General features: G+C 48.5%; 1 protein-coding gene across 1 annotated transcript in view; it reads left to right on the top strand.

Moving 5' to 3' along the window:
* ehbp1 (EH domain binding protein 1) overlaps nucleotides 1–23,664 on the top strand; it is a 156,379-nt gene that overhangs the window by 96,956 nt on the left and 35,759 nt on the right. Inside the window, 4 exon segments of the mRNA XM_076285956.1 lie at nucleotides 13,014–13,176; nucleotides 16,708–17,037; nucleotides 20,214–20,263; nucleotides 20,265–20,315. Of these exon segments, the coding sequence (XP_076142071.1) occupies nucleotides 13,014–13,176; nucleotides 16,708–17,037; nucleotides 20,214–20,263; nucleotides 20,265–20,315 (594 nt within the window).

Below are 23,664 nucleotides of genomic sequence, written 5' to 3' on the forward strand. Positions count from 1 at the left end.
ATGTTCAGCATTGTGTTTTTTCCTTCTTCTTCTTTTTTTTTTCTTTAAAAAGGGAGAAAAAGTCCGATACACCAGCGCAGGCGTGGAGAGTTATGACAAGGGATTTCAGCAATGAAATGAATACCTTTCGGTAATGAAATATCTAAAAAGCCGCAGCTTTGCACAAACGTCTCTGCCGTCTGAATTTTAAAAGGCAATGAGATGCCCTTGAATTAAATGTTTCCAGTTAGGGAGGGGGGCAGGGGTAGAGAAGGAACCCAAGGAATACCATTTCAGCATAATCTAGAAATAAATGACAACCTTTAAAAAAAGCAGCCGGTTAAAGAGGAAAAAATCTTCTGACAGGAAATAAAATTAAGATTTTTTTTCCCCCCAAAGCGATCAGGGGCTGTGTTGGCCTTATGCAGGCTTTAAGATGAGAGACAGCGAGTTGGGGGGGGGGGGTTATTTAAAAAGAAATGAGAACTCCCATGTGGAAGAGGAAGGGCCGGGCCTTCGTCCTGTAGATCACCTCCAAGTTGGGCCACTTCCACCCCCCCCCCCCACCCGTGCCTCCAACACCTCTCCTGCTTCTTCCAAGGACACAAACGGCCTAATGAGCCTCCACTGCATTAGCAAAGGTAGCATATTGAATTGTTTCACTTTTTAATAGGAAAGCCATTGATCAAAAGGAGCCCCTCCTCCCTCTTGGCTCTGATAATTGTCAGCGATTTAGATTAGATTACTTGATGTCTTGTTTTGATTGCGGCCGCGGAAATCGCCGGGCTCTGTGTTATCGCGGCAGTCGGCCCCCACTCGCCTATGTATCTCTCCCCCCGTGCTAAGTAGCGGCTTTGTGGTTTAGCGTGCATAAGGAATATTTTAATTCAATTAAATCTGGCTTCATTCTTCTAGGGTAATGGCGGTAGTGGGGTGGGGTGGGCTTAGAGTGGGGGGTGGGGGCAAGGGAAGAAATGAGGGAGGGTAAGAAAGGAGAGAGGATGGAGTGGGGTAGGAGAGAGAGGGAGAGAGAGAAAGACAGAGAGAGATAGAGAGAAGAAGAGAGGGTCCAAGCGCTGGGGTGTTGAAGCGCTTCTCGCTGCCTGTAGCAGTGGCGTCCCAGTCTAGAGCGGTTTTAGACACGCTCTTTTGGGTCGAGTCAGAACTTCTCCGCGGTCCGGTGAGCACTCCCACAGACTGCTCTGCTCCCAACCCGGAAGAGAGACGCACAGCCCAAAAATCACACAGGACGGAGGGTGTAGTCAAAGTTGCTGTGGTGTTAAGAGTTTCCCCCCCCTGATCTTCATCACTGTGGCCGTTGTTGTAGGGGGTGCTGGCGGTCTGCAGAGGTTGGAATAGTGGAGTCGGATTGGGAGGGAGGGAGGGAGGGAGGGAGTGAGGGAGGGGGGGGGGTGGATGAGAGGGGCTGGGCCAGGCTCCGGGCTCTGGACTCTTGGTGGGCCCAGTGGAGGGTGAAAGCGGTGAGTGGGCAGCAGGCTCCTGCTCGGCTCTGCCCAGGCTCGGCTGCTCTTTGTCTGGGGGCAGCCTTGTGTGCCACTGCCCTCCTGTGTGGGTCCCTCCCCACTGATCAGCACTGTGACTGGGAGTCCTTGGCCATGTCTGACTGTGTGTGTCTGTGTGTGTGTGTGTGTGTGTGTGTGTGTGTGTGTGGGTTTTGGTTTGGTTCGGCCATGTGCTTCCATGTGCCACACTAATTGTGCCCCATCGTGCTGACGAGCACTGCTTCTTTTGATGTGAGTTCACCAGTTTTGTTTTCTTTTTCTCCCCGACTTTCTCTCTCTCTCTCTCTCTCTCTTTTTTTCCCCTTCTCCTTCCCTGTCAATTTTTTTTAAAAGTCTCCCCACTCAGACCCCAGTGTTTTGAGGCCTTTGATAGTGGCGCAACAGTGTTAATTGTTTTGTACTTTCCTGGGTCCTCTCCTCCTAGGTGGCCTTCATAATCTATTAGGACTTTTAGCCAGATCCCTTGTAATGTCATGCCCCCCGCCGCAAGCAAATTGGTAATTAATGAACAATCATTAAAAAAAAAGGGCCTCAGACCCCCCGTCCAACCCCACCCCTCCCCCACCCTCCCGGACCCCCGTCACCTCCACCTTATTTTGCTCCCTCTTCCATGTGCAGCGCGTGTCATTTCTACTCGAGTGCAGGTCCAGCGCAAACCCAAAGTCACATCATCTAGGCCGCCCGCACAGCCCCTCTGTTTCTCTCATCCCCTCCCTCTCTCCCCCTCCTTCCTGTTCTCTCTATCCTTCTCTCTTCATCCCTTCCTCTCCCTCCCTCCAGGCCTTTCTATCCCTCTCTCTCAGCTTTTGGAAGACCACAGAAGGGTGAAGGTGATGAGACATGAAAAGGCCAGTAAAACTTCTCGAGAAAGAAAAGGGACAATTAACACAAAAGGAGGGAAGGGGGAAGGACCCATACTATTTAAACGTACTGTCCATACTCTCTTAAATTCCCAAAGACCGGCAGCAGGAGGAAGAGGAGGGAAGAAGACTCTCTCTCTTTCCCCCCCCCCTCCCTCTCTCTCTCTCTTCCCCTTTTTTTTCCTGCTTCCCCTCCTTTTTCAAGTTTCCTCAACCATTAGCGAGATCAGAACAGCAATTTCACAGAGCTCTGGCCAGGGTAATTATGAGTGCGCGGGCGCGCGAGGGTTGAGAGAGGGGCGAGAGGGGCGCAGGGCCGGGTGGAGAGAGAGAGCGAGCGAGAGGCTCGCTCAAGTGCGCGCAGATTCCAGGTGAGCTTCCTCGTGTTCACTGGCACGTTATGATTAGTTTAATTGGGCTGTGTTTGATTTTCACCGACGAGGATCTCCATAGCCCCCCCCCCCCCCAGCCCCTCGCTCACACACACACCCAAACCCCCCCCCTCACCTCCACCCACTGGCCAGAACTACCCCCTCGCCCCCTCTACCCACCCCCCTCGGTGGCAGAGAGGTGACTTCTTCTCTGGGCTTCCTGTGACCCTCGTCCAGAACGGGTGGAGGTACCAGAACAGAACAAACCTTTGAACTCCCAGGCCCCCCTTCACCCCCCCATACCCCATCCACCACTTTCATCTCTCTCTCCCAGTGCTCTTTCTCTCTCCCTCGCTCCCTCTGTTGCATCCCATCTCTCTCTATCTGTTCAACTCTTATCTCTGTCTGGCGTGTTTTGACCGCATTGCTTTCGTGACACCAGCTGCGTCATCACTCCAGCTGTGTGATTGTAATAGTGCTGGACGTCTCCTCCGTCTGGACCTGGACACTTGCATTGCTCTGGTGTGCCTCTGTAAGTGAGTGCCTTCCTCCATCAGAGGGCTCTCTTCTCGGATCCATCCATATTCATGATCCTCCCCACTCATACTCCTCCCTATGTCTTTGCCTGTGTTTTTTCTGTCTCTGTACCTCTCAATTCTGTGTGTGTGTGTGTGTGTGTGTGTGTGTGTGTGTGTGTGTGTGTGTTGTGTGTGGAGAATCTTGTCCGAGCGGAAAGGTTGGATGTCAGCTCGTAATGACTAGGCACAGGCAAAAGGGGACTGTGTCCTACCAATTGGCTCACTGTGCATGCTTGAGATTCTGATTTAAATGGGCCAATTAGGCCATCCGAGCTTAATTCTGCCCTCTTCAGCTCGGATGGGCACCAGCAAACAATGCCTCTGTCCCATCATCTCTCCTCGCCTGTCAGGAGCAATCAGGAAGCCCCGTGCCATCGGACAGCATTTCTCTGTTAGTTAGCATGGAATGTGGAGATGTGTGTGAAGAGGGCAGCAGTGTCCTCTTCCTGGTCATCCATAAGTAACGGACTATCTGACCGACCTCCGCTCCCAGACACCTCTCCTCTAGGGATCTTGGCATTAAGGAGTTTTTCAGCAGGTTCTTTTTTTTTTGTCTCATGCCTTTCTTCTCCTCTTTCTTTTTTTTCTTCCTTGTTGCGTTCTCACACTCTCTCGTTCCTTCTCTCTCTCTCTCTCTCCCTCCCTCCCTCTTTCTCTCTCTTTTCTTCTCTAAAGAATCTGCCCCTAATGAAACCAAATAGTTTAGCCAGGCTGGGAGCCGGGGCCGCAGTGAGCATCAGGGTGTTTCATGCGGCCGTGTCAGTTGATGCTCGCGAATTGGCTTGAACTGAGATCAAAGGGTCCCTCAAAATTGGGAATCTGCAGTGGAGAGACAGCTCCTTCAGTGCCCCTCTCGACCCCCCACCCCCTCTCTTTCTCACACACACACACACACACACACACACACACACTTACTTACTTATGCCAGCACAAACTGATCAAGCCATCAGCAGCAACTGCTCTGTGCCTCCAACTGCTACATACACACACTCACAAGCTCACACGCATATGCACACTCACACACACCAATGCACAAATACTTGCTCATACCCCCAATACACATTCTCTCTCTTTTTCTTTCGCTCTTTCACTTGCTGTCTCTCTCTCTCTCTCTCTCTCTCTCTCTCTCTCTCTCTCTCTCTCTCTCTCCCTCTTACCCCTGTGAATGCACTCACACACACTCACACAAACACACACACACACACACAGTGCACACACCTTCCAGCCTTACAGTAGCAGATGATCCCTACACTCTACACTCACACTCTTTTTTTACCCTCTTTTCTTTCTTCCCCCTTTCCAAAACAACAAGGTTCTCCTCCCTCTCTTTTTTCCCCTTCCTCATCCTACACCATTCCCTGTCTTTTTCTGTGAGATGGGCTGAGAGTCAATGAATACATAATGAAGAATGATTAAACAAGAAAAAAAGAGATTTAAGGGCTTGAGATTTAATGTTCATTTAATGTGAAATTACAGTTGTTTAATCCAGTGGATTTTGCTAATGCATGAGTCAGTTTGTCTCTCTATTTTCTTCCTTTTGCAGTCAGTTGAGACAGTGGGAAATGGACAGAGCACTTTAATTAAAAAAGAAAAACAATGTTTTTAAAAAAAAACACATTTTCCTTGCTTCACGGCCACTCCATTTAGTCCCAAATGTACTTTCAGAGATTAGGGTTATGAGGACGTCCACAGTTTTGGAGGGGGAAAAAACAATGCAACATATTACAAAAGGTCTCTCTCTCTCTCTCTCTCTCTCTCTCTCTCTCTCTCTCTCTCTCTCTCTCTCTCTCTCTCTCACTCACTCTCACTCTCACTCTCACTCTCACTCTCACACACAGTCACTTACACTCATTCTCTGTGTGTGTGTGTGTGTGTGTGTGTGTGTGTGTGTGTGTGTGTGAGTGAGAGAGTGAAAATGAAATAGCAGCTCTAGCCCGCCCACAGCGTGTCTGCTGCGTTGCTGTTGTTGAACAGTGCAGGTGAATAGGGTACAGCATAATTACCTTGTCTAGTGAAAAGGGCAAACTCTTCCAATTACCAAGTGACTTTAAGGGCAGCCTACCTGTTCTTCCAGTTCCACTTCTCTCTCTCCTGATTTTGCGCCTGACATAAGGGCAACATTTTCCCAGCACACCTGTCTGTCTCACACACACACACACACACACACACACACACGTACATGTATACGTGCACGTATATGCACACACGAATGCACACACACGCATACATGCACATACATACAGACATAGCAGTGACTACTTGTCCCCCTTTGTTTATTTATTGCACATTTATTTACCTTCATAAGCGTGTGTGTGTGTGTGTGTGTGTGTGTTTGTTAGTGTGTGTATGTGTGCGTGTTTTTTGCTGTTCCTCCTCCTTATCCTGCGTTCTTGCTTGTTTGGTCTCCCCTCCCTCTGCTGTCTCTCATTAGAGCTCTACTGCTTTATAATTGCTCAGGGTGTTTACAGAGACCCCCCCCCCCCATATTTACCCCTCCTACCCAATTTGTTTCTAAGCCCACCCCCCTCCTCCTTGTCAGTTTGCTACTCCACTCGTTCCTCTTATTCTCTCCATCGCCTAAGTGTCGCTGGCATTCTGGAATGCCCTCGCATAGCTGAGGTGTTTTAAATGTCATCTTCCCACAGGACAAACCTTGCCACTAGCCACATATACAGCAACTGCCATGATCCTCACACAATCATACACACACACAATATAACTGCCCCTGCCCCCCCCCCCCCCTTAATTATTTCTTCTTTTCCTCCTGAAAAAAAAATATTTCACAAGATTTCTGCCCCCTCTCACGCTCTCTCTCACTCTCACTCTCTCCCTCTCCCTCTCTCTCTCTCACTCTCACGCTCTCTCTCACTCTCACTCTCTCCCTCTCTCTCCCTCTCCCTCTCTCTCCTTCTCCCTCTCTCTCTCTCTCTCCCTCTCTCTCTCTCTCTCTCTCCCTCCCTGTAGTAAGGGCAGACACTGTAGCCTTCCAGCTACTCCCCCCACTATCGCTTTCATTATCAGCCGGTGCCTGCGAAACCCCAGTATCATCAGAATGCACATGCAGAATCATAATTATGCCATGTACAAGTTTCTTTGATAACATGTACAGTTTTCTTTTTTTTTGCTTTCTCTTCCCTCTCCTCCTCCTCCTCCTCTACCACCAACACCCCCCCCCCCACCCCCCCCACCCCACACACACACACACACACCCCTTAATTCTTTATCAAATGCATTGATCGCAGGGCGCGTGCATTGATCCAGGGCCTCCATCTGGCGGGCGGTGATAAGCGTCCGCCGCATCTCTGCCATTCACTCTGTCATTCAGCGGTGCCCCACAATTTGGCTGCAGGGGAGCAGTGACTGGGATTAGCCCCCCGTTCGGCCGACTTACTTGCATTTTAAGTTGACACCTCTGCAGCACGGCGCTGCGTACTGTGTGTGTGTGTGTGTTGTGTTGTGTTGTGTTGTGTTGTGCTGTGTGGTGCTGTGTGTGCTGGGCAGGGCTAGGGCTTGCGTGGGTGCGGGCCACATTACAAACTGAAACACACACGGCGCGACTTAGCGACGCGACACTCCTCAATAAGCTTACTCCACTAGCTGCTCAACAATGTGTAATTGGATTTGTTGGAATAACAGCAACAGCGCTACAAAAAGAGAGAGGGAGAGAGGGTGAGAGAGAGAGCAAAAGATTTCAGGAAGAATTGCAAAAGGACACAAGGTGAAGTTTTCTCATTATAGGGGGAAAAGGGAAGCCGGGCGAGAGATCATAGCAGATTGTTATTTTCCATTTAAAGGGGAAAAGAAAGGTGGACAGGAAAAATAAAAGAGGAAGGAGGGAGCGAGGGAGTGAGACAGGGAGAGAGCGAGAGAAGGTCAAGACGGTGACTCTATTTTCCCCAGTCGCCTTAAAAGGAGAAAAATTTCCCCGTTTTTTGTACTGCTGCTCTCCACAGTGGTTTAGTTGTTGGTGTTTAAGCAAATGGTGGTGAGTGTAAGGTGCACAGCATATGTCCCCGTCCAGGGTTTGCCAAAGTAGGCTCCCTCAGTGAATGCAGAATTGTTTGTGAGGTTAATTAAATTCCAATTTATGTGTTTGTTTGTGTATGCCTGGCCATCTAGAAGTGATTGCAGCTGAGCAGACTGTGCGTGTGTGTGCGTGTATGTGTGTGTCTGTGTGTGTGTTTGTTTGTGTGCATGTGTGGGGGTGTGTGTTCAGGCATTACTGTGGGTATATGCACCGCATATTCACACAGTCATCTTGTCTACGCAAAGGGATTGTGACCCCCCCCCCACCCCATTCCCCTTCCCCCCCAAAAACCCCCTGAACACTGGCTGTGTTGTGACAAATGTATCTGCCCGCACCCAAGTGGCTGGCATAGCAGCTGGTCGCCTGGCTGGCCGACTGGCACCGCGGCTTTAAGCAGCAGGCGGCACGCTTGGCCAGCCGAGCAACACCCAGGCCCCAGCCTCGGCTCACTGAACCCCCCCCCCCCCCCAGCCCCTACAGTCCCCTCCGTTCCTCCGCAAACCCCCACGTCCACCCCGATCCCTCCATTTCTCCTCTCATCCCCACAAACACACCATTCGCTGCACCCCCCCCCTCCCCTCTTTCTCCTCCTGTCTTCTCCTTCAAAAAGAGCAGCCAGGCCAGAGGGACAGGCACCTCGAGCCTCGGCCCACAGAGAGCACCTCTCTCTGGGCCTCACACTCCGGCAGACTTCTCTACAGGCCGCCCTGGGTGTTCGGGCTTTTTTTTTTTTTGTGGAGGTGTTTTTCTCTGGCTTTTTATTCTTTTGAGGGAGACTAAATCTTCTCCCACCCCATCCCTCTCCCCTCCCCCTAACTTTTTAGTTTTGTCCTCCGCCACCCGGACACTTCTTCCTTCGCTTTTTCTACTCTTTCTTTTCTTCCACATGCTCTTCTTTTTCTCTTTTCATTGACGCTCTCATTATCCCTGTGATCACCAGCTCCAGGGCTGGATGGGCCACTGATCACTACTCCTCTTTTCTGCCCCACCCCCACCCCCACTACTCCTCGCCCCCCCCCACCCCACCATCTATGTCCAGCCTGCAGACTGTGCGGCGGTCAAGCTCCAGTGTAGCTGAAGTAGGGCCACTTGAAGCCCATTTGGGCAGCTCGTCTCTGGGATGAGTCAGGCACCAATGGGGGCCAACAGCTCCAGTAGTCGGGAGACATCAGTGGCTCCAGAGCTGCATTGTGCCCCGACAATCCCAAGCCCATGAGCCTCTGGGTCGCCCTAGCAGAACACACAGCTCGCAAATTAACCACCGTGGTGTTATTTACTTCTAAAGACTGATTTAGTATTTATTTTTAGTACGTTTTTTTTAGTTTAGTATTTATTTTAAGTAAGTTATTTATTCTATAAATATATATTCTATCTATATAAGTGCAGTTTATTTGATCAAAATATCGTGAAAAGTTTTATTGGGATCTGTGAGTAGTAAATCATATGTCACAGTATACATTTATATATAGTATATTTAACAGCTTAGGTACTAATCATTTCACGTTGCCATCATTGAAATGGCATTTCATGTCTTCAGTGATAATCTAGTGATGTATCTAGTTTTCAGGCGCAGGCCACTTTGTCAGTGTAAATGCTGCATTCCATTTTATGTATTTGATTGAGTAATTATTTTGTCGTGAGTAAGAAGCTCTAATTCATGAATATTCACACAGTGGACTGAAACGTCATTTTAATAAATTGCATTAAGTGCACCAATGATTTGCTCTTTCAGAAAAATAGTAATAATGAGTTTATTCAGTCTGAAATAGCATGTTTACTTTTGGTCTCTGCAATAATTTTGAACGAGGGACGTTTGCAGTTATTACACATACCACAGGTTTTTTTTTTTGTTTTTTTTTACCTAATTTTATGTGTAGCTTTGTGATCCTTAAAAACAACCCAGGTATTATCACTGTGGCATAGTGCATATTCTGCATTTAAAAAAGACTAGTTTCATCCATTAAAATGGCATGTAAAATTCATCCAGCATCTGAGGCTCCATTTGGCCTCCCTGCTGCCTGTGTCTGTTCCCAGGCCCCGGCTCGTTACAGCAGTCTCTCATCACTAAACTCCGCGGCCTCCTGAATGGCATGCATTGCAGCAACAGTAATCCTTGCCTCTGGACAAGCAAAGAATTCTCATTTTCTCCAAATGGCTAACACCACAATGAATCTCCTCCCTCGCTGCCGCGACTCGGCCAAGGCCAATGCATTCCTGTCTAACAGCAATGATATCCGCAAGGGTGCCCAGAGATTTCCTATCGCAGCGGAGAATAAGGGAAAAGACCTGGTAATGATATTACATTATTAACTGGGGCTTGCAGACCAGCTCGGGAGACAATGGGGGGGGGGGGAGGCAGGAAGGAGAAAGTTCTAGACCTTTCTTTGTATGTGTTCTTTTTTTCGCGGTCAGATGAAGAACAGAAGTAGGCGATAACCAGCACTAAAGCAGCTCCGGCAGCTCCGTTTTTTATTCCTTCTTGTAGCTTCAGTATATTAATAGAGCAGTTATGCAGTTAGAGAATACGGTCCTCTCGCGGTCCTATCGCACATGTTATGTTGTCATAACTGTTTTGCAATGCAAATAGCCATCCTTTTGCTCACAAATAAAACAATACCACATTTTGAATGGGGGGGAAAACAATGCCGATAATATGAAATGAAGTCAATTGCAGAATCAGTATTCACCTAATTAAGGGGCTCTTGTTTCATTTAACCCCCACACCACCCCACACCACACCACACCACCCCCAAACCTCTTGTCGCTTGGGCTCCACGTCTCATTGACTCCTCAGAGGCCAGGCCAATTTGTTGGCCTCTCCAGCCCATGTAAGGCCCTCTGTCAGTGGGCCCAGCACCCAGCCCGTCATTCAGGCAGGCAGGCATGCAGGCACCTCCAGACCCACTGGACTTCCTCACTTCACCATGCCTGGCATCTCCCAGTGCTTGGTCTGTGAGTTTGGCTGAGAATCGCCAGCACACACACACACACACACACACACGCACACTCTCTCTTTCTTTCTCTTACACACACACATACATTTGCACATTCACTCTCTTTTTCTCTGTCTCTCTCTCTCTCACACACACACACACACACACACACACACACACACACACACACAAATCACAGCCCTCTGGAGTCTATTTTTAATTGTTGCATTGTCTGCTGTGGTTCTGAGGGGAGGCAGTGCTGAGGGAGGCTGGTGAAAAGAACAGTCAGAGAAAATGGAGACTCAGCTCAGTGCGTTCACATTCTGCCACAACAGCCACCGACACAACTCCGCACAAAGAACCAGACCTCTACTCCCCTTTGCCCCCCTCACTTCACTCTGAACAGCTTCTGTGACCCCCCCCCCCTCTTAAATAGCAGGAATCAGTTGGCATGAAAGCATCTCAAAATGTGGCGCAAGTCATTGGGTGGGCATGGGTTCAGATGGGCAAATGAAAGTGGGCATCAGAGCGGCCCACTTTCAGAAAGAAACTGCACGTGGGCAGTCCAGTATCTGATTAAAAAAAAAAGGCCATTTTCCAAAAATGAAACCTATAAACAGTACTTTTTAGAGATACATGTCTTTTGCTTTTGACAGCTAGTTTGCTGTACTGGCGACCCTGCAGTGAAGTGAACAGTTTACAGTTTAGCAACAGTGTAGTAGTAATAGTAGTAAAACAGAGCACATGCCTGTGAACTGGAAAGAGTATGTGTGTGAGTGTGTTTGTGTTTTTTTTTCCATTGTCTTATGCCGTCTCCCCTGTGTCCTCTCCTATTCTCCCTCTCTCACTCACTCACACACACACACACACACACACACACACACACACACACACACAAACACACACACACACACACACACACACACACACACACACACTGAGCAGCTAACTCTTGTGTACATTTTTGTGCTTAGTTGTAACCTGGCCTTTGCTAAGCCCTCAGAAGTGGCTAAATGTGACTTGAGCCCCAGAGGATTGTGTTGCGGCCCTAGGGCCACTGCCTCTGAACAGACTCCTATTAGGAGGATGCTATTCGGATGCGCTCATTTGCATCTCAACTCATTGTCCTCCCAAACAATGGCTACAAACAAACAATTTACATGGAAATGGGAGAAATGTACCTAATTAGTTTTTCGGTGCTTGTTTTGTTAATGGTTAATGCTCAGCCTGAATTGCTTGGATTCTCCGGTGCTGAAAATCCTAAAGCATTGTGGTACATGGAGATTAAGGGAGTGAGGGAGAGAAAAAAATTGATGAAAACTGTGTGTGTGTGTGTGTGTGTGTGTGTGTGTGTGTGTGTGTGTGTGTGTGTGTGAATCTGTGTGTGTTTGTTCATTTGGGGGGAGGGGGATGCAGGGATATAGCATTCAGTCAGAATGGTTAACCACTGCCCTCTGGGGAGGTGTGTGTGGATGTGTGTTTGTTTGTGGAGAGCTCAGGTTCACACTAAGTACACAGTGATGGGAGAACAGAATATGGCTACTCGTCAGCAGAGAGGGGAGCAAATTGAAATGGTGTGGCCTCTTCAGCAGCCCATACTGTTTGCAGCTAACATGCTGTGCGCACATGTACACACACACACACACACACACACACACACACACACACAGAGAGAGAGAGAGAGAGAGACACACACACACACACACACACACACACACACACACACACAGAAAGAAAGAGAGAGAGACACACACACAGACACACACCAAGCACCCATTCCTGTCATCTGACTCTTGGACACAACGCTATGCTATGCTTGCCGTCACATGCACACTCACTCTCACACTGGGTGAGTGAGGTGATATCTGGAAGCTAACTGAATGCATTACTCATGCTTTTCTCAAAAGCCCAATACTTTGCCTACATGTTGGAGCACATTCCCCATATTATTAATAGCTATAAAATGTCAAGTCCTCTTGTCATATCATTTAATCATTGGTGGATGGAATAGTTCTCTGTTAGATACTGTTTTAAGCCACTTGGTATTAATTTGAGGGAAGTATTGTCATTCATATTGAGCAGGCGTGGTAATTGTAGTGGAAGTACGGGAAGCACTTGTAATTGTTTTTTTATTTGCGCAAGATGAGATCATCCATGAAATTAGATTGTTGTGCAATAATGAGACATAACATGATATTACATGTATGTTCTCACTCACATAGTGCATGCCACCCACACACGCACACACACGCATACACACACACACACACACATGCAGGATTGTCATTTGTTCATGGAGTGTGGCAAGAAGTGGCACAGTTAGATGATTATGTGTAAATAAGCTCCACTAACATTTGACACACATTGTGTGTTAAGTGTCAATATATATATATCAGTTTGAGTTTGTGTGTGTATTTGCGGAGTAAGTGGGTGTGTGTGGGTGTGTGTGTGTGTGTGTTTATTTATTTGGCCCTACACACAACCCCTCCATGCAGGTAAACTGACCAGCATATCAACATGATCAGATTGGGAGGAAAGTGTTGAAGGAGAGAGCGTGGAGTGTGTGAGCGGGTGAGATGGGGTGGGGGGAGTGTGTGTTGGGGATGGGGGGGGGGGGGTAGATGGGATGGGGCAGGCTTGTGAAAAATGGCATTTCTGTCAATTACCAAGATGGCAAGTGCTCAATAGGCGCTATCTATCTCTCTCTCTCTCTGTGTGTGTGTGTGTGTGTGTGTGTGGCAGGAGCGGGATGAGGAACGTCGGCGGCAGCTGCGGGAGCGCGCCAGGCAGCTGATAGCGGAGGCGCGCTCGGGCGTGAAGATGGCCGAGCTGCCCATCTACGGAGCCGACGCGGCAGCCACATCAGCGGCCGGCAAGTTGAAAGGAAGGTCAAAGGCAGCTGGAGGTGAGCACTGGAGCGCTTTCATTCAGCCAGACACACACACACACACACAGACACACACACACTTACATATACACACACTTATATATACACACAAAAAAAAGAGATTTAATGCACACAGAAATAGACAACACACAGACACACAGTATTTATAGACAAATTCACACACACTACAAACACAGCATATTGCATATGTCACATGTCATGCAGTTGTGTATTTATAGGCATGTAAACAGTGCATTCACACATTCAGCTGTTAACCAATATTGTGCTATATTAGGTTCATCAGTGACTATTCTGTGTTCATTTAATGTGCTGTAGTCATCCCATTAGTTCAAGAGTGGTGCTGTTTATTTCAATAAACCAGTGTTTGATGAAGTAACCAGTTGGTGAGGTTACACACACACACACCACACACACACACACACACACACACACACACACACACACACACACACAAACACAAACACACACACACACACACACACAAGCAAGAATGCACACACATCACACAGTGCACAGGCTAATTTGAAAGCATTCACAGAGGGATACACTTCCATTTGTTCGAGCAGAAGGCTTCCCTGCTAATCCTTCAGAAATACATCAGGAAAAACTAAGTGCATTTTACCACTGGCAAGAGTCCCACAAGAACCGTCTCTGTGCATTCGCCTCCTCTGTAACCTGCTGGTCCTCATTACGGCCGCACCAACACACACACACACACACACACACACACACACACACACACACACACACAGGCGTGTATGCAATAACACGCACACACGCCCATGTTCTCACCAATCAATGACTCGTTGTGCCTGTGTGCGCATCAGCGGCACGAAAATAACCCACCAAACCAGCCGTGCCTCTTTTGGGTTGGAACTTCATCTGCAGAATTTTCCCTCAGGATTGTCTGAGCGTGAGCCTTATCATCGCTAGTTAAATGAGGAGGGGGTGTGGGTGGGGGGGGGGGGGGGGCAGATATTTGTTTTTGCCGTGGTCTGTAGTAATAAAGTCATTGGCATCTTCATCTATTAAAGCCTCGTTCCTATTGAGATTGCTCTTATCTCTGCATGTATGATGACCAACATTTGCTCACCGCTACAGCAGTGGCTCCTGTTTCCCGCTGGCTACTGTGTGCGTGTGCGTGTGCGTGTGCGTGTGCGTGTGCGTGTGCGTGTGTGTGTGTGTGTGTGTGTGTGCGCGTGCGTGTGTGTGTACCATTTCACAGCTCAAGGGGCGACACAATATTCGCAGCCTTTAATCTCTTTCATCTGGCCCTCTTTGACGCTCCCGCTCTCTTCCTTCATCTCCGCCTCGGCCTCTTAATGGCTCCACTCCGACCTCCCCGCCAGTCCTCCATTCAGCCGCTGTCACCGCGGCCCTGCACACTTCAGCGCTCCCCTCGCCGACCGCCTACCCAACACCCACAATGCATTTCTGCCCCCCGAGTGCTATTTGCCTCCAGAAATAAAGCACAGAGCACTGACAACATACGGCGAAATGGACGAGAAGAAAAATGGGCTTTGGAAACAAATCGTGTTTCACATTGTCTGTTCGTATGCGTGCCTCGGCCGGTTTAAAACAAGACAACAAAAGTAAATGATGGCAGGCGCTCTAATTTCCATTGTCATAAGTAACAGCACACACACACACACACACACACACACACACACACACACACACACACACACACACACACACACACACACACACACAAAAACAGGTCAGCAAGAAAGCCAGGGGTTTATTTAGTCTTTCTGGCTTTTTGAATTCTGCTAATTGTGGATCTCATTAAAAATGGAGTTGGGAGGCAAGCGCTATAGGCCCGCTGCACAAGACCTGCCGTGCAGAACGCATAATCCCAGCTATTTGGTGCTCCACTCAGAACCCTTTAATTCACGGCCCTGCGACAGGGGTGGGGGGGTGTGGAGGCTGATGATGGAGGCAAGGGAGGGTGAGAGAGAGAGAGGGAGAGAGAGAGACCTTTCTGCTTGCCCGCAAACTTTGCAAACTCTGCCACCATGCCTTCTTTTAATTAGAGTTGCCTAGTTGAGCAGTGCGTCTCCTGTATCATGCAAAGCAAATTATGCAGAGAGTAAGTGTGTGTGTGTAGGAAGGGTAGGGTGTAGTGGTTAGTGTGCCAACATGATAAATCATTTTAATTATTTCTTTTTAATTGAATATTGTTAATTTTGTTGTTTGTTGTATATTTGTAAGCCAGACACTTTCTTTCATTTAACCTGATGAAGGTTTTTATATTTTTTTACCAGTATGGCAAGTTGTTATAGGTTATAGTTTTAATGACTTTATTTTCATTAGTAATTAATTTTTACATGTGAAGGGTAGTGTCACATATGTGTTGTTCCTTCCTGAATTCAGGTTGGTTGGAAACCTTGTAAATGTAAGAATAGCTTCTACAGTGAGACCTCCTCAAAGTATTGGCAAAATTATTCATTTAGTGAGCTAGTTTGATGTCATCATTGGAAACTGTACTGTTTTGGTGAGTCTGTTAAGTGTTGGCCAGTTAGCAGCAAACTTTATATAGAATTTACTCAGCAATGCCTCTTGAAAATCAATGCTTTTTGTGGACAGTATTAGCATTAGGGATACATACAAGGTTCTATTTTATTGTGTGTGGGTGTGTGTGTGCATGTTTGTGTGTATACAAGTTTTAATCAAGTGCCATGCCAGCCGTGTGTGTTTGTGTGTGTGTGTAGATTTGTGAGCACCAGTGTGTGTGTGTGTATGTGTGTGTGTTTTTCTGAGATTGCTTCGCCTCGCTTAACTGTATGACTGAATCAGATCAATATGAAGAGATCACAGTGCGCAGTGCACAGTGCCAAGCCAGCGGAGGGGCCTGGGCTCCGGATCGGGAGCCTCACGGATGTGGAAGAGAGACTCTGAAGAGGCTGGCAGAGCGCAGAGATGGAGGAGACCGCGTCCGGAAATCTCCATCCCGCGCATCTCCATCCCGCGCATCTCTAGTCAGATGCACAGGGAGGAGAACAGCAAAAAAAAAAAACTGGGTCATGCGTCAGCTGACAAGTCCTCAACCCAGTGCATTCTGTTTACATACATACATATACATATAACCACAGTGGATGAAATGCACATCTGAAAACCTAGCAGTCGCTGGACTGTGTGGCGTTATCATATTGGACCCAATGTGTTAAGCTTAATGATGTAACCAAGATTGTGTCATCTAAGTTTGTAATCTATGTTTTCCTATATTACTCAGAATAGATCGACAGTGTTATTTTTTGCCGTGTCTTGTCAGCTCCGAAACAGTGCTGTCTGGTGGTAACTGATTTGTAATATTAAGTGCATGTCTAATGTGTGTCGCAAGATGTTTGGTGTGTTTTTCTCTTACATGGGCATTTAATGTTGTTGTCACCACTTCTGTTCTTAAGTGAACTAACATTTCTCTGTAGCATGGGCAACCACTGAATTCAATCTGATTTGTCGGTCTTCCCTCCCTCTGGTCTAACATGCACCCATTCTCTCTTCGCCGCCATGGCGATGTTCTCACAGATCTGGTGGATGGTGAGGCAGCAGGCGGTGCTGGTGTTGGTGTGGAGGAGGAGGAGGAGGAGATGGTGGAGGAAGGTGGTGGAAGTGGTGTTGAAGGGCAGGGCATGGCAGGAGTGGTGGTCGCTGGTGGTCAGGCCTCTGCCTCGGTAGCTGCCTTCACATCAGCCCCTGCTGCTGCTGCTGCTGCTGCTGCCCCTGTCCACGCCACCATCTCTCCTCTGCCGGCCGTGGCTGCTGTTGCCGTAGATACTAACCTCAAGGAGGTGCCCGAGTACTCCTACGTCCTGGAGGACAACTTTACTAACCCCGCCAGTGACCTAGCAGCATTGGGTAATGGGGCATACACTTGGGCTGCCTGTGCATGGCCTGTCAAAGCTGTCTTTGTTGTGTGGGTGAATGAGTGTGGTTGTGATTGTGTTGTGTCTGTTTTGGTCCTTTTATTGTCATAGAGCACAGAACAGACATCTGAATTAAGTCATTGACATTGCACTCAAAAACAAACCAGCTATTGGACAGAAAAGACCACATTTTCTCACTGGAAATTAAAAAAAAAAATGGTTTCACCACTGGGCTTTGTTGGAACTAGTGTGCTGGGTCGTGTACCTTATTGCTAATTTGGCCAAATTCCCAGATGTCACTCGGGACATCAGATGTCTGTTCAGTTGTGCTCTGTACTTTTCTTGCATCTGTGTGCTGTTCTCACTACTAACTATTAAGCCTTCCCCTGATACTCCCTTCTACTTCTTCTGACCTGCTTCAGTATGCATGCCTAGCCAAATTAGCATGGCATCACTCAATGGCTGTTTTCCAAACTAAAACAAATGTCTTAGTAGTTGAAAAGAAGAGAAAAGCGTTTCCTGTTTATGCTTTTATTTTATGAAGGCTTCTGATTTTTTTTTTTTTTTTTTTTTCAGAACTTTGAATATTAATTAAAATCCAGCACAACATTCTACAGACAACAAAACATATCTGCGTTAAAACACTTTCTGTAAATATTGGGAGGTAACTAATTAGCTGTTTTTCTCTGCAGTTTTCCTGCAGATATGAGATAGCCATGGCTCCGCTAACGGGGAGACATGAGTTGTCTCTCTCACTTTGAAGTGCCAATATCTCAGTTTATTTGTTTTTTGTCACTCTCTGTTGTTTCTTGTTATTTATTTTACACTTTTTCTTTTATTTTGTCCTTTTTTTCTCCTGCCTAAAACAGGCGCACACATACACACTCTCATACGCACACACACACACACACACACACGCACACACACACATGCACACACACACACACACACACACACACACACACACACACACACGCAGACATACACACACACGCACACACACACACACACACACACACACACACACACACACACACACACACACACGTACACACACACGTACACATACACACACACGTACACACACACGTACACAGACAAGCGCACACACGCACACAAGTTGAAGTGAACAGTTTTGCTGACTATCTTTTGCGTGTTGCCCAGACTTGTTGTGTTTCCTGTCACCTACTTGTTGATCAGGCACTATTGCCGAGTTGGCAGAGACACACTCAACAGAGACGCTCACGCCGCTCTATGCGGGGGGAAATTATTCTTCATTGTATAAGCCTCCCCCGTTAGCACATTCCCGCTTTACATATCTGCCCGTTTCACTGGACCAAATTGGCGGAGAGGGCTCGGGCTGTGTCCACTCTGAAGTTCCCAGCATCCTCGGCTGGCCCGTGCTGCTTGCGCCGCCTGCCTCCCCCTCTGATGTTTTATTCGCTGGTATTTACACAGTTTCCCCTCCTCCCTGCCTTTCATTTGTGGAGATTTGAGGCAGTTTTGCAGGCAAGCAAACTTTGGGACACCCCCAGTCGCCCTAACCCCACCCCGCCCCACACCACACACGCCCCCCCCCGCACACACCCCTTCCCTTATCGAGCCCCTGCCATAGAGTGATAAATGCATCCCGTGGTGTTGGGGTGGCATGGTGTGCATACGCATGTGTGTGCGGATAGTGTGTGTATGTGCGTGTGCGCATGCGTGCCATGCGTGTGTGTGTGTGTGTGTGTTGTAGGGGGGCTGCAGATGAAACGGCCTCCCTCCTGCTCTTTCATCTCCCCCGGCCCAGTGCGCTGGCACGGCCCCGGCTCCTGGCGCACAGCGAGGGCCAGGGGAGGGCAAGGCCAGAGCCACCATCACTGGGCCTGAGAGAGCAGCTTCACAGAGCAGCTGGAGGAGAGAGAGAGAGAGAGGGAGGGGGAGAGAGAGGGAGGGGGAGAGAGAGCAGGATAAGCACAATGAATTTAGAGAGGGAGAGAAAGGGAAAAAAATATAAAGAGGGGGGAGAAAGGGATCTACATGGAGGGAGAGCAGATTGAAATGGATGGGGAGGAGGAAAATAGGAAAGAGGGGGAATTGAAATATGCTGAGTTGGAGAGAGAGGGAGAAGGGAGAGCAGAAAGGTAGAAAGGAGGAGGATAAAGGGAATACGCTAGAGAGCCCAGGTCCTGGCTTCAGGTGCCCAGGCGAGATTACTGCAGAGGGACCGGAGCAGGCCAGACCAGACGAGCACGAGGGTTCCGGAATGTTGGCCTCAGAACACGGAGCCAACAGGACGCTCTTTGTGCCAGGCACTTTTGGCCAGCATTCACCGTGTGGTCAGACAGAGGTAGTGTAAGACGAGGAGGAATGGAGGCAGAGGGAGAGAGAGGAGAGGAGAGGACAAGAGAGGAGAGGAGAGGAGAGGAGAGGACAAGAGAGGAGAGGAGAGGAGAGCTGGTGAAGGAGGCCACATCAGAACTCAAACAGCATAGCAGCTCTGGCTGAAGAGGGTATCTTACCAACCAGGTGTGTTTGAGATGGCCCAGGGTGCCTGGGAAAATATGACAAACATCAGACAAAGATTAAGATGGACAGACTCAGAGAGAGGGAGAGAGAGAGAGGGAGGAATGGAATGAGGCAGGGAAAGGGCTGTCATGTCGCGGGGAGACATCTCCTCGTGCAAGTTTACCCAGCAGCTTGTGACTATCTCTGCCCCTCTGCCTGTTGGCGATATCCTCCAGTCCTATCAGCTCCTGTATATTCATCGCTTTTGTTGCCGCGCTGCATTCCTTTTACCAGACGCCACCACCGCCGCCTGCCATTGTGCGCTGAGGGCTATCCGTGTCGATCGCTTCCTTATCTCCCCTTCTGTATTCATGTGGAAATAAAGAAGGACACACGGTCACTGTCCCCCCTCTCATCGGCCCTTCCATAGTGTCTCCCTGTGTCCTCATGCTGTCTGTGTGCCATTGGAAGCCCTGCATTTGTCCCGATGACTTTTTACAGTCATCGATTATGTCCCCGTCATCCGTCACAGTGCTGTTTCTGTGTAGATGTTTGTTTGTGTAGTGGTGTGTTTGTTTGTATGTGTGTCTGTGCAGTAGGGGTTTTTTTGTGTGTGTGTGTGTGTGTGTGTGTGTGTGTTTTTGTTTGTTTACTCACCTGTGTGTGGACCTCTCGCAGGTGTGCTGAACAGCCGTCATGTGGACCTGAAGCTGAAGAAGCTGGTGGAGGGCCTCCACCACCTCCCCCATCAGCCCCACAGAGACCCTAGAGCAGGAGCAGGTACACACACACACACACACACACACACACACACACACACACACACACACACACACACACACACACACACACACACTCTCTCAATCACTCACTCACTCACTCACACACACACACACACACACACACACACACTCTCAATCACTCACTCACTCACACACACACACACACACACATACGCCTAGGTCATATAACACAAACATAACAAATCAGAGACACAACAGCATATCATCTTGCTTACACGCGTAGTTGCACACCATGACATACAGACATTTATGTAATGCACTACGCACACACACATACAGTATTTGCATACACACCCTCAAACACAGGCTCACATTTAACTTTTAGTCCCATTCCCTCAAACAGAAGCCTGCACACATTCGCTCTCCCATACAAACACACACCCACCCAAACACATGCACATTTACCCACTTGCTCAGTCTCGCTATCTGCCATGCAGCCTCTGAGGTCAATCAAATACATTGAGTTGCATCGACCCCTCCTCACCTCCAGTTGATTCTTTATGCACTTCTCCGTTTGACTACTCTGCGTTTATTAGCTCAACGCTTCCCAGATAGGAAAGGGGAGAAGAAAAAAAAACAACTCTGAAGAGGTGCAAAGCCCAAGCACACGCGCAGGCATAATTACACCCTGGCTGGCTGGCTGGCTGCGTACGAACCGTCCCATCAAGTCTGACCTTTTCAGCAGTCAAGCATCGCAGCGGCTCCAGCGGCAGCCGCACGAGTATCGACAGCCGAGGCGTCGTGCGGCAACCCTGACATCTGTTCCATGGATTTAAAAAAAAAAAAGTCTCTTTAAAGGGCCACTGTTGTCAAACACTAAATGTCCGCTTACTTTACCTCGGTGCCCTTTGCTTATGGTCGAGCATGGTGATTTGATCTCCGATTTACTGGTTTTTGCTTCATGTGGGGGAGGGAGAGGGGTGAATGGGGGCTAAAGACCTTCCCCCTGATGAGAACCAGGAATGAAGGACCAGTATTTTTTTTAAGGGAAGGGAGTTTGGGGGGGTGTTCTGGACGAGATGGGCATCCTCTTGTATCCAGAGCCCTCAGGTGGTGACTGTGAGTCACGTTTGAGACCCTCTTCATCCCACCTGCACATTTCTCCTTTAACTCTTTTTTTTTTCTCTCTCTCTCTCTCTCTCTCTCTCTCTGTTTTTTTTCCCCTTTTGGATCACCCTGCTGACGGAAGGGATTTCCTCCAACCAGATGTACAGGGACAGCTTTGATGTGCCAAGACAATGACTTTCATTGCTCTCTCCCCCTGTAGCCAGCCAGTTTCCTATACGCTGGTGTTGAAAGTGATCCCCACTCAGGCTCTCTCCCTCCAGACAAAGAGCAGCCACAAAGAGCTCCGGCTCTCCCCGCCGCACTGCTTTAGACATCAGGGGGAAGGCACGCTGGCCGCCTGGCCCACTTCAGCTCTCATCAAATAGAGATGTTGAGCAGAAGCTGCTGGACTGAAAGCATCTGGCTCAAAAGTCCTTGTGATAAAAGACGCTAGCTCCGGTAAAATTAGTTTGCGTGAGGATGATTTCCTTTAACAGGAAGTGTTTCCTGAAAGCATTTACTGAACAGCTACCATCGTCAAAGGGATGGTCTCGTATCATGTTTTGAAGACTCCCACTCTTCACGGATACCATAGTGGTTTGCTCGACGACGATGCTCTACAAGAGTTGCTGACTTCCCCTCGAGCTTAAGGCTAACTTGTGTCGTTTGTTGCCACAGGGGTGTGTGTGTGTGTGTGTGTGTGTGTGTGTTGGTTGTGGTGGTGGTGGTGATGTGGTGGAGGAGGGTGGAGCAAGGGGTGTGAGGGGGCTCTAGCTCGTCCCCAAAGACAGACGGGCTCATAGCAGGATTTGTCAGGCTAATCTTGGTGATATTGCCAAGCCCTCAGCGGTTAGCAGGGGCTCTGCAAAGGAGGGGGAGGGAGGGGGGGGGGAGGAAAAAAAATCAACAGTGTTTGTTTTCTCTGCTAAGTACCCCTGGTTAGAGCTGTCAGGCTTAGGACCAGCCTGCCAAGCTGATACCCAACCTGATGCAGTCAGACCAAGGATGTCATAAGAGGCTTTCAATTAGGCTCTACGCCTCTCTCCTCATCCCGCACTCTTACTTCCTACTCTCTGGCGTTGTTCATCTCTCTTTGGTTACAAAGGAGCTCTCATTCACTCACTCCCAATCTTTAGTTCTTTCTCTCTCTCTCTCCCTCTCTCTCTCGCTCCTTCTCATCCCGTACACTTCTTCACGTCGTTGCAGAAGAGGTGGGTTATGAGGATCTCAGTGTGGAGTCAGAATGGACGATTTCTCTGTTCTGCCGTAGTTGCTACTGTTTTGTCACAGTACTTCCACGTTAATGATATTCTCCATGCATGACATTCTCTCTTTTATGATTGTTTTTTTTTAACTGCCAGTGTTTTATTTAGCCGTTTTTAATTCTCACCCTCTCCAGAGAATTCCATCCATTTTCTCCCCAAGCTACTAAAAACAAAAACATATTAAGAACACACTTTAGGCAGATTTACCAAAGGAGGCATTCAGTATTTCATTCTTTCGTTTTTTCCTTTTCTTTTGCGGTCTCTCTCTTTTTTTTCTTTACAAAAGGAGGATAAACTGTTCTCCTCCCTGGAGGATTTGCTATCCCAGAACTCCTTGAGGCGGTAGAATGGTCCGGGAGCCCTGCGCTCCTGTCTCATTAGCGATTGTCTCTATGCGGAGGGAGGCCGCAGCCTTGCCTGCGCGTGATAACCGGCTGCAGCATGCAGCAGACCGCACCATTAGTCACGCATCCCAGGCCCGACACACACACAGACACACACACACACACACACACACACACACACAGAGAAACCCCGCCTCTGCCAAAGTAATACCCAACCGCCCCAATCATGATGACGGCGATGAGCGATAAGGGAGGGCAGATCGCGATGCGGGAAGCCGCCCTGGTATCTGCCCGTTCCAGGGGTAAGAGGGGACCAACAAGGGGGCAGGTGTTCAGGGGGTAGCTGCTGAGAGGTGGGGAGTGATTTTGGGGGGGGTCGTCCCTCAGGGAGCCTGGAGGTCTAGTGGGCTTGCATGTGTATTTGGTGTGTTGCGTTTGAAGGTTAACATGAGCTGAATCAGGGAAGGTGAAGACCTTTGGGGATTCTCCGGAGACAAATAAACAGTCAAGCCCAGAGCCATTTTCCCATCAGACACCTCACAACGCCTTGGGCCTACTAATGCTAGAGAGCCAAGAGCCGCCATTTTGACTAGTTTCTTACAAAATAGCTCAATTTCCTCACAAGTGTCAAGACTTTTTAAAACAGTCTCAAATGAGAAACCGTAAAACT

This window comes from Alosa pseudoharengus, unplaced genomic scaffold (assembly GCF_046254945.1).
Source record: "Alosa pseudoharengus isolate Yale_2024_CS ecotype anadromous, Long Island Sound unplaced genomic scaffold, YU_APseudo_1.1 YU_APseudo_1.1_scf_15, whole genome shotgun sequence".
Taxonomy (NCBI): domain Eukaryota; kingdom Metazoa; phylum Chordata; class Actinopteri; order Clupeiformes; family Clupeidae; genus Alosa; species Alosa pseudoharengus.